This window comes from Mastigoproctus giganteus, chromosome 8 (genome assembly GCF_048544385.1).
Source record: "Mastigoproctus giganteus isolate SK-2022 chromosome 8, ASM4854438v1, whole genome shotgun sequence".
NCBI classification, from domain to species: Eukaryota; Metazoa; Arthropoda; class Arachnida; order Uropygi; family Thelyphonidae; genus Mastigoproctus; species Mastigoproctus giganteus.
In genome coordinates this window covers 54,089,228-54,101,498 of record NC_143582.1, presented here as the reverse complement: position 1 = coordinate 54,101,498, position 12,271 = coordinate 54,089,228, and the positions used below count along the sequence as shown (strand labels likewise).

The 12,271-nt window shown below is 38.0% G+C and overlaps 1 protein-coding gene across 1 annotated transcript in view; it reads left to right on the top strand.

Moving 5' to 3' along the window:
* The first annotated feature begins 549 nt into the window (after positions 1-549).
* LOC150081532 (midasin) overlaps positions 550-12,271 on the top strand; it is a 1,449,634-nt gene continuing 1,437,912 nt past the window's right edge. Inside the window, exon 1 of the mRNA XM_090380238.1 lies at positions 550-741. Coding sequence (XP_090236364.1) covers positions 643-741 — 99 coding nt within the window. The 5' untranslated portion in view covers positions 550-642. The remainder of the gene's footprint in view (positions 742-12,271) is intronic.

Below are 12,271 nucleotides of genomic sequence, written 5' to 3'. Positions count from 1 at the left end.
ATGCTGCATAAGGTCATACACTTGCTTTCTTGTGTCACATGCCGCTACTACTACTATTACAGTCTTGTGTTTTTGTAGTTTTTTTATTATTGGCGCAGTTTCTAGTTATGCACTTGGGAAGGTTTTCTTCTACCCGAGTATGGGCGCCGGCAGCATGTGCAAGATGGTGCAAGTACCTTTAGATTTCGAAGTAATACACAATTTTTAATATTTTCATTAATTTATTGAAACATAAGATATTGCACATATTCGAAAATTTTGTGAACAAAAAATGTATTCCCACATGCATCACCTTGCAAGCAATCCTGCTGGCGCCCATGTACCCAACCTATTTTTTTGTACCTTTTGCTGTAGTCTATTGGTTTAAGCTCTCTTACGTTGATTTGATATGTGGAAATTAATTGACTGAAACTTAAATAAATTATTATTGAAATAATTATTCCGAAATTCGGATGTATTAAAAAAAAAATGAAAATGAAAATCCCCTTTATCATCGACTGTAAGGCCATCTACAGAAAGAAAAACAAAGTTGCACGTGGTTGTCTGATGCTTTGATGTGCTTGGTCTATTCGTGTTTGCTATGTTGTGATCGCATGGTGCAGCCTTTTTTGTAAATTTTTGTTGGTTATATGAAACATTTTGATGATGGAATTAATTGATATAAGCGAAGGGTTAAATCGGTTGTGCCAAAGTGTGACCTCAGAAGCTACAACTCCAGTGAGAAATTTATTGTCAAAACAGGTAAGCCTTTCATTCTAATTTAATACTCAGAAGCCCGTGCGTCTTGCCTACTGCATCAGTAGTTTCCGATCTTTCATACTCACAACGCTGGTTGTATGTACACAAAGAAAAAAAAAAAAAAAACTACTTATCCTATTATACACTTATCCTTCTGAGCATTAGAAAATTAAAAAATGGCGATTGAGAAAGATTGTATTATTTTGTTAATTATTACTTACCAGGCTGCAGATTACAAGATGGCTCTAGAATTTTCCGGCTAAGCTGCAAAATACTTGTGCTAACTGGAGATTAATGCATATTCGGAAGCCGGTTACAGTGTGGTTACAATGCAACCGCAGAGTTGAGTTCTGATCCAACTGCACCTTAAATTATTCACACGACTAACAATCATCAAAGAAGACAGTTTATACCAGTAGTTGATAACATGCTGACCAAACAAACTTCCTAAGGTCCAGTCAATTTATTAGTGTCCCCCCACCCCAGTAGTCATGCCATAGTTTTTGTGACACCTCTTAATAGACTGGACCTTTCCCCCTACCCTGAGATTGCTTGTTTTCAAGCTTTGTAACCACACTATAGTTTTTCCTAGTATAAATGACCCTTTTCTGTTCTCAAAAATACTTGGACCCTTTCAAAAAGCTCATTGTCTTGATGTAAAGAGATGTAAAAAGAGAAAAAGCTGTAACGGTATAGTTAATCATTCAGAAGACACTGCATCTTCTTGCCACTTGTTTACACTTTGTTTAATTGTGTCAAAACACTCAGGTCTCTTTTCTGGTTTGTCCCCTTCAGGCTCACCTTCATATACTTTATTCATGGAAATTAGTATTTCCCTACTCAGTTGCAATTAGTAAATATTAGCTGTATAGGTTTATTGTCTAAGTAATAGTATTCTATCATTATGATAGAATTTATTGCTATAGTGCAGTATCTCTTAAAGAGATTTGGGAGTTACAATATGGGCAGATATGAAGTTTTCTGAACAGTGTAAACAGGCAACCAGGGAAGCCCATGGTGTCCTGAATGTTGTCCTGCAGAGATAAGGAGGTCATAATCCCACTGTATAAGGCAATTGTAAGGCCACATTTGGATGTGGCCTTACAATTGCCTTATACAGTGGGATTACCTTACAATTGCCTTATACAGTAGGAGTAAGGCATGAGGTGCCAGCTTTGCAACCAGGCACCTCAGAGGTGACCTGAATGAAGTTTACAAGGTTCTGAGAGGGATTAGTAAAATGAATGAAGGTGGAATTCTCACTGTTAGAAAGAATTCCAGAACTAGGGGTCATAAATTCAAATTACAGGAGCCGAGGTTTAGATTGGATTTGTAGGAAGTTTTCTTTTAGCCTGCTAGTCAATGGTTGCTGGAACAAGTTGCAGGCAGTTTAGGCTGACAGTTTGAATAAATTAAAATGTTAACAGGATACTTACCTGTGTGAGGAGGGAAGCATATAATTTGTGTTTTCTTATATATTTGATTTTTTTTTTGCCAGTGCAGCAAAAGCCTGTGGCTTCCTTGCACTATATGGCAAATACTATTACTATAACAGACAGTGTGTGTAAACAAAAGGATGTGAACACTTGAGAAAAATTACAAGTGGTGCTGAGGATGAAAATTGAGCCAGTCTTTCTGCATGACCTGTTGCAGTTCACAGATGTTAATCCGTCATCCAAATTGAGCCAATATCCTACTTGTTGCCTTTGGTATCATTAATCATACAGTCTGATTGGATTCTGGCAAGTGAATTGTGATAATCAAACTTGTTTATGTACAGCCACCATCACCATCTCTGTTATAAGTTCTAATTATAATTTATAATTAGAACTTATAACATCCTTTATGATATCTGTGATGTGCTATAAATTCTTTATGTATAAAAAAACTAGAAAGGAGAAGGGATGAATCACATCGCTCTATTAGATATGAATGGTTTAGCTATTGATGATCCTACTCAGGTTGGCTGCTGACAGATTGAATAGGTATTTTGCATCTATATTCACACAGGAGGCATTTTTTATGGATGGGGATGCCAGAAGTTTATCAGATATAACAGGGACCTAATGATATTGTGATTAACAAGAAGAAAGTGGAAGAGAAATTGTTGAAGCTAAACATAAAAAAAGTTGGATGGAATCTGTGCAGTTATATTAAGGTATGCACCGAAGGAGGTAAGCAAACCTTTAGCCATAATTATGGGAGCATCCTTGGATTCAGGGGAGGTTGTTATAGACTGATGGGTTATGTGAATGTATTCCCAATCACAAAGGGGGATGAGAGGATAGCATCTGTAATTATAGACCTTTTAGTTTTTCTGTTTTAGGGAAAATAATGGAGTTGCCAGTTAAAGAATTTTTTTTTTTTTGTAAAGTAACATGTTTATCCTCCAAAATGGTCAGGACAAGAGGGGGGAAGAAGTGATCGATGGGTAGTGACTCTGCCCACGCACTGCTTTCCCCCTCTTCTCCTCAACTATGAATTTCAGACAGATTTCATGTGACAATATGTCGGAGTTGAAATGAAGAAAAAGAAATGGCAAAACTGCGATTTTTTTTTTTTTTTTTTTTTTTAAAAACAAGTAACAAAATTCACACCACATGTAACCACTGATTCTTGTCCAAACATTACTAGATGTTTTGTAAGCATTAACAACAACAGAAATGTTTTTTTTTTTTTTTTTGGTGGGGGTAATCACCCCCCAACCCCTGTTTTTGTGCCTGTACATTACTAGACTATTTCATGTGAAAAAGACAAAGAACAAAAATCAAAGACAAGAAACAAAAATTCATGCCACGTGCAACCACTGATTCTTCTCACCCAATTACTAGACGATTTTGCGAGCATTAACAATGAGAATTGCTGGTGCACATCAGAAATGTTTTTTTTTTATTTTTGTTGGGGCTGCCACTGCCAACCCCCACTTTTATGCTCATACATTACTAGATAATTTCATGCGAAAAAGACAAAGAAAAACACTCACCTAACCAGTGCGATGTCCACAATCAATCACTGTCCTGAACTCTATCAGCTTGTATATCTCTGATATGGCATTGAGGAAGGGAAAATATCACGGTAAGAAGGAAAAAATAGCGGCAGCAGCAGTAGCACAAGGGCCTCCACATGCGATGAAAGCAAACAAAAACTGAATGTAGAAAATTACACATTCCTAATCAGCCAATCAGATAGCTCATCAGGTGACATTTCTTAATTTTTTTTTTTGGGTTGCAGCCCAGAAATAAAATGATTCCGCTATTATTCAGCCCCGAACAAGCAAGTCCAAACACCTTTTTTTTTTTTTTTTTTTTTTTAATTATACATTCTCAATCAGATACAAACATCTGAACAGACATAGACACAAAGACAAAGACAATTTAACACCATTTGACATTCCGAACAGCGAAGCTCATAACCCACCATGGCCATGTCACATATCTGGGGAAAGAGGAGGAAAGAAATGAATGGGTGGAGTCTCTTTGAGTCAGTTACTGCTGTATTGCGGACAGTCTGGAGAGTGCACCCTTAAATGAAGTCGGCCCCTTTTTTTGTATGAAACCCCAAATATAAAAGGTATTACAACATGTAGTACTTAGTACTTTGTGTGGGTTGAAGGTTGAGATTTTTTTTTTTTTTTTTAAATTTAAACCCCAAACACGAGAGGTATTAGAACCTATAGTACTTAGTTAGTACCGTGCTTGGGTTGGAGGTTGAGAAGACGAAGAAGACGACGACGGAGGTTGAGAAGTTGAGTTAGTACCGTGCTTGGGTTGGAGGTTGACATTGGACTTGAACTTCTGTAGACTAATTTTCAGGAAATACGTAGGTGCCTCCGCAGCCAGGTGGGAAGGAGCAGCAGTGCGTAGTACACGCTTCTTGATTAGACCAGGGTTCGAGCCCGTCACCACCAAATACGGAGGATGCGGAAAGGTCAAGGAATGACCACCGCATATCCCGGAGCAATATGGCCTTAGTTGCTAATGCTCCTAAAAACCAAATAACAAACAAACATAACAAACAGGAAATACGTATGACGGAAGGTTGTTTCAGAAAACAGCAGTTGAATGAATAAACGAGGAAGATGAAAAGGTGGTTCTGTGAGTTTGAAGTTGGACAGTAAATGGATGATGGATAGTGGCTGCACGTGTTTGGACTGTTTTGAAAGAGAGAGCGGGAATTATAGAAGCCAATTCAGAAGAACAGTGCCCATGCAAGTATCTGTAGAAGAGGCATGCAGCAGAAACAGTACGTCTATGAGACAGCGAGTGAAGACACTCTGTTAGAGATGAATCATTAATTAACCTAACTGCCCTCTTCTGAATGGAATCAAGAAGCCTGAGAGAGGTTTTGGGGGCACCACCCCAGATGTAGGAACAATATTCCATGGTAGGGCGGATTTGCGATTTATACAGAGTGAGCGGCTGTTTGGAAGAAAAGTAATGCTGAGAGCGAAAGAGAAAACCAAGTTTTTTAGATGCAGAGGAAGCAATATTTGTAATGTGCTTGTGCCAAGAGAGATTAGAAGTCAGGGTAATCCCCAAAAGAGATATATCATCTTGCCTAGAAATCAGAGTGTCACCAAAGATAAGCATAGGAGCAGAAGAATCCGTTTTGCCAGATATAAGATGGGACTGAGTTTTAGAAGGATTGAAATCAACTAAGTTGTCTTTGCTCCACTGAAGAATTACCTGAAGATCGGCATTTAAGGAATTGGTAGCAGATTTTCGAGAAGTTGAAGCTGATTGAGCAGGGCAAGGTTTCTGAAAATGTTAAGTGGAATGCAATGTGCTACCATTGGCAAAACTGTGGATAGGATTTCCAGTCAATGGAAGGTCATAATATACAAGAGGAAAAGAGTGGGGGAAAGAACTGAACCTTGGGGGACACCGGCATTAATGGAGAAGTTAGAGGACAGAGAGCCATCTGCGATCACCCTCAGTGAGCGATCACAGAGAAAACTGGATAACCACTTACAAAAAACAGTTGGCACACCATAAGATGGAAGCTTGTTTAGAAGACCTTTATGCCAAACACGATCGAAAGCCTTTCAGATATCAAGAGCAACTACTTGTGTTTCATCGAACTTTTCCATTGAATTAGTCCATAAATGGGTAACATAAGCCAGAATATCACCAGTGGATCGACACTGATGGAATCCATACTGGTGATCGTCGATCAGATGGAAGGTTTCTAGGTAGTTTAAGAGTTGGCGGTTAATTGATTTCTCCATTACTTTAGAAAGAGTAGAAGTAATTGCAATGGGACATCCAATTATCCATTGGATAATTGGATGGGAGGGATTTGGCACCCTTTTTAAGAACTGGCTGGATATGAGCAAATTTCCAAGCAGAAGGAAAAACACCTTTGTTATAAGAAAGTGAAAAAAGGCAGCAAAGAATAGGAATAAGTTCAGGAGCACAGGTTTTGAGAATAAGTGGAGAAATACCATCGGGACCTGGAGCTTTCTTAGCATCAAGATTCGTCAAAATCCTTCTGACATCCTTTTGACGGAAGACGACAGGAAGCATTGAATGGAGTGTGTTGGGAATGGTGGGAGGTGTTTTACCAAGATCATTAATACATGAGTTGGAAGAAAAATGGGATGCCAGCAGGTCAGCTTTATCCTTGGCTGAAGTGACAACAGAACCATCTGGTGGGAACAGATATGTGCAAAAGTTGCGGCTAATAGCTTTGGCAAGAGACCAGAATGCTCGGCTACTATTAGGGCAAGAAGCAAGTTTTCTACTCTTAGCCTGTTCAAACTCAAGTTTGAACTGATTAATAACTGCTTTACAATTGTTGCGAGCTTTGGTGTAGGCAGAAAATGAAACTGAAGAATTAGAAACAAGCGAATTACGATATGCAACATTCTTCTCTTGAACAGCCTTTGCACATTTATTGGAAAACCAAGGTTTAGATAAAGGACGAGATTTTAAAGTGGAGTGCGGAATAAAGGATTCCATTCCTGCAAGAATAATTTCACTGACATGATCTGAGCAGACATTGACATCAGACGTTTTGAAACAGTAATCCAACCAAGGAAAAGAAGAAAAGAAATCTCGCATGTCATCCCATTTTGCATTCTTGTAATGCCAAACAACATGAGGTTGGGAATAGCCATGAGATAAAGGCTCCATTGGAGAAGAGACAATCACCAAGTTGTGATCTGAAGTGCCTAAAGGATTTCGCACTTCGACCGTGTACTTAGAAGGGTTGTTTGTTAGAAAAAGATCAAGCGTGTTGGCTGTATGGTTAGGACTGTCTGGTATTCTTGTAGGTAAATGAACAATCTGTGCAAGGTCATTAGTAATTGTAAAAGCCTCAGCATCTCGGCCAGCTGGGATGGTGTGACTAGAAAATGGAAGCCAGCTGGAGTTGTGAACATTAAAATCACCAATGAAAATTACCTCACTGTTAGGAAAGTTGGACTGGAGAAAGTCAAGTTGCAAAGAGAGGAAGTCAAAGTGCTGCAAGTGATTAGTGGAGTTGGGAGAACGGTAGAGACAACAGATGTAAGATGTAAGACAGCATTGAGTTTTAGAAGATTTGAAATGAGGTAGAGAGATTTTAAGCCAGAGAAGTTCAAAGAGAGGAGATTCCAAATTGCCAAGTCTCTGACAGGGAATATCAGAACGGACGTATGCACAAGTACCATCTTTGAGGCAAAAGGAATCATACAGCGAATAATTTGGGCATCTGAGATGAGCAGTAGTTGAATCAACCAATAACTGAGATTCTGTCAGAAAAAGTACATGGGGTTTGGTAGACTGCAAAGTGGAAGTGTCTATACAAAATACATGCAGCGGAAATAGATTGTCTGTAAGGTAGGGTGGAGAGTAAGAGATGGATTGTTAATTAACCTGACTGTCCGAAGAAAAGTCATAAGAGCAGTAGAATTCTTTTTGTAAGATGTAAGACAGCATTGAGTTTTAGAAGATTTGAAATTAACTAAGTTATCTTTCCTCCATTGGAGAATTACTTGCAGTTCAATATTTAGGGAATATTTAGTGGATTTTCAAGAAGTTTAAGCTGTTTGTGTATGACAAGGTGGAATACAGTGTGCTATCATCTGCAAAACTATTATAGGATTTAAAGTCTGTTGAAGAAGGTTATATATGCAAGAGAAAAAGAATGGGCAAAAGAACTGAACCATGAAAAACTCCAGCATTAGCAAAGAAGTTAGAAGACACAAAGCCATCTACCATCAGCTTCAGTGAGTGGTCAGAAAGAAAACTGGATACTCACTAGCAAACAACAGTTGAAAAACCATAAGATGGAAGATTGTCTAGAAGACCTTTATGCCAAACATGATCAAAAGCTTTTGAAATATCGAGTAGCTGCTTGAGATTCACCAAACTTTTCTGTTGCATTTGGCCATAGAAAAATTATTCTGCTTTCAGGTGAATGCAGAAGCAAAATGTGTTAATTTTAGAGTGGGGGAGATAACCAAGAGTAGACCCCTCTTGGATCTACCCTTGGTTTACAGTAAAACTTCGCTATTTACTCTGGCTACGTTTCCAAAAATATCCCCCCCCTCACGTCACACTGAGTTGTCAATATTCAAAAGTTTAAACCTTGATGAAAATAATAGTAAATAATCATAAAGGTAAAATTCATAGCATACATAACTGCCAACTCTGTGGAATTTATGGTGGAGAATCCATCTTTTTTCACTCATTTGAGCCCTTTTCTGTCCTACTTTTGTTAGAGTATTTCTGTATTTTGCGAAAAGTTTGTCATTTTCTGTAAAAAGTTTTCAGATTTTCATTTATGAAAAAATTGAAAAAAATTTTTTTAAATTAGGATTTTTGAAAAATTCTATCGAGTTCTACTTTTTCTGTTAATGATTTGGCTCTCTGAGTGCTAACTACCTAGAAAAATAGAAATGGGGGGTAATGCATTGTTCTCTGTACTGTGCAACTGTTTATACTTATGTGATGCAAAACTAATTAACAGTGTCTTTCAGTGAGATGTCAGAGAGATGCAGTGTAAAGTTTCAGAAAACATTATACAAGGCTTTCTGTGTATTGTAAAAATCTGAAAAATAAGTAATATAGATTTTTCACTTTTAGCAGTGAAAATTTTTATGGTTATTTGTTTACAAATGTAAGCAGACTTTTTCAAATAAATAAGCATAAGGACAGCTTTCAGAGCATAGAAAGAAAAGCACAAATAGATGTATCATTTCATAGTGACAATGATGTTATACATGCCAAATGTTTATTTGCATATTTTATCATAGAACATAATCTTTTTTTGAGTTGTGCTGTTCAGAAATATGTTTCCTGAGCAAAAAAACAGTTTTTGTGGAAGAAAAAAATAACAGGCAGGCATTGTTAGTGATACTCTAAGAAATGAGCTATTTTTGGTTGCTACAGATGACAATGAAATTAATTCCAAGCTATATCCAACTGTGATGATCATTTGTAATAAAAAGCATCATCAAATGGTAAATAGAAGATGCTTCATGTTGTACAGAGTACGAAATTGAGGCCTCTTCTCATGAACAATTTGGAAGCATGTGGGATTTCTTTAAAAAGCCCTCTGTCACTGTTGATGTCTGTCACCTATTAAGGTAGGCCTAAAACTGGAGTAGTAGTAGTGGCATGTGATGCAAGAAAGCAAATGTATGATCTTATGCAGTATCAGCCAAAAAAAAAAAAAAAAAATCACACTATTCCCTCCAAATGCCTGTCCAGTTTCTCCTTAAATTTATTTAACCTATCAACTTCCCCAAAGACAGATGGAAGTTTGTTCCAGCAATTAACCACCTGCTGGCTAAAGGCAAATTTCCCCACATCTTTTCTACATCTGTCTTTTCTTAATTTGAATTTATGCTCCCTTAGGTTCGTAATCTGAACAAGTGGAAGCATCCCATCAGAATTCAGCGTGCTCAATCCATTCAAGGCCTTATACACCTCAATCAGACTACTGCGCAGGTGCCTAGTCTCCAGCCACTGTAATTTGCAGAACTTAAGCCTCTCTTGGTAAGAGAATCCCTTCACTCCCCTCACCAATCTTGTTGCCCTTCTCTTTACACGTTCAAGCAAATCTACATCCTTCCTAAAATGAGGCCTCCAGACCTGTACTCAAGGTGTGGCCTGACCATTGCCTTATACGGAGGAACAATCACCTCCTTTTCCCTGCTAGCAAAATTCCTATATATCATTGACAAAACCCCTTGACCTGCCCTGGCAGCCTGTCTGCATTGCTCAGAAAACTTCATATCTGACTGCACAATTACTCCCAGCTCTTTTTCATTTTCTACCACCTTAAGTGTAGTACCACACAGTCGGTATGTTTCTCTGGGGTTACTTCTACCCATATGCAGTACTTTGCATTTGTCAAGGTTAAACTTCAGTTGCCACTTCTCAGCCCATCTGCCCAAATTATCTAGATCCTGTTGCAGTAGCACACTGCCATTAACAACCCTGCCAACCTTTGTCTCATCTGCAAACTTCGACATTAAGCCTGATATACCTTCATCAATATCATTGATAAATATACAAAACAACAGAGGACCCAACACTGAACCCTTTGGGACTCCACTAATAACATTAGTCCACAAAGAGCAGCACCCATTAATTACCACCCTCTGTCTTTTCCCACTCAACCATCCTTTTATCCATTGTAGCAACTTACCCTTAATACCATTCTGCTCCAATTTGTACAATAGTCTTCCATGCGCAACAGTGTCAAAAGCTTTCCTGAAATCCAAATATATGATATGAAAATTATTTTTTGCATCCAGTTCTTTTGTAACCACATCATAATATCCTATCAAATTTGTCGGACAAGACTTTCCCTTAACAAACCCATGCTGTGTCTGAATTATTGCTGCAGTCTTGTCTAGATGATCCTGTAATGCATCTTTAACCAGTGACTCCATTATTTTACCCGGAACAGAAGTTAAACTAACTGGTCTGTAATTACTCATGTCATCCCCTTTGTGAATTGGGGATACATTTGCACATCTCCAGTCCGTGGGGACCGCCCCTGAGTCCAAGGATGCTCTAATAATTATGGCTAAGCGTTTGCTTAGTTGCTTTGCTGCCTCCTTTAATATAACTGGATAGATCCCATCCACCCCAGGTGACTCTTTTGTTTAACTTCAACAATTTCTCCTCCACTTTGCTCTCAGTTATTATACAAAACACTCCTCCACTTTGCTCTTAGTTATTACAAAATCATTAAGCACCCTGCTACAATTGGATAACCTTCTGCCATTTTAAAACCTTAATAACTCCTCATGTGTGAATGTAGATGCAAAATACCCATTCAGTTTGTTTGCTATCTGAGCAGGATCATCAACAGTCGAACCATCGATATCAAGTGGACCAATCAGATTCATCCCCTTCCTTTTAGAGTTTATATAAGTAAAGAAATCCTTGCTGTTTTTCTTAGCATCTTTTGCCAAAGATTTCTCGTAATCTGCCTTCGCCTGCCTAACCTCCTTTTTGACCTGATTACAGACTAGCTTATATCTGCTATAGGCTTCTGAGTCACTTGATAATTTATATGCATCCCATGCGTTTTTCTTCTCTCTCACGAGTTTCATTAGTTAATTTGATAACCATTTGATAACCATCTTTCTGATTATGGCATAAATAGTTTAATCTAGATCCTTCAGTCTTCACTGTTCTTGTTTAGCGGTGATATAATTCTACAGCAGTCACCTGTGGGATATATGCATGTCTCTATTTGCCGGTGGTTCCCTGTCTTCTCCAACAAATATTGCAGCCACCTCCATTTTGGATGTAGGTGCATTATATCGTTGCTTATCTAAGTCCTGGTCTTCTATTAATGCCATGTGCACATTCATTGTTGGATTGGCCTGGGTTATCTGATGCATTTGTTTATGTGACTCAGCAAATGGATTAACTTGTCACAAAAATCTCGTACAATTGTTGCATTCTTTTGGTCTTACACCCTTGGTTTGATTGTTTTTAAAGCTGTTTTGTTGTTGCTTCAGCAGAATTGAAAAATACAAAGTTGTCCATATCCTGGCTTATTTGCCTCGTTTGGATATAGCAGTTAGACGAAATGGTAAATCTTGCAGTGATTTAATCTCTGCGCCCATTGATGCAAACACCATTGCTGAGTTGTACTCTCATATATGTTCTCTGTAGTTATTTGCTTCACGTGTATTCTCTGTAAGAGAGTAGGTATCTCAGACAGTGTTTTAAGTGAAACCTTTCCATCATGACAGCATTTAGTGTATTTATTTGATGTATTTAATTCATGTCCCCAATATCTTACATTGCAATACTCACAGTTGTAAACACATATTTCCTATGTCATGCTCTTCCACATTAATTATAGCTTGTTGATTATTCACATCCAGTACTTCTATTTGATTTTTCCTACGGTGTTTCACCTGTTTTCTCATTTCTAATCTTGCTTCTCTTTCTTCAATGTTTTCTGTCTGTCTTCGTAGTCGTAGAGTCTCGTTTCTGTCTCTTAGATCTCTCCTCGAATGTTTCGTTAGCATTTCTTCTACATTTTCTCAAAGTTCTTATACACTGTTCAGCCATTT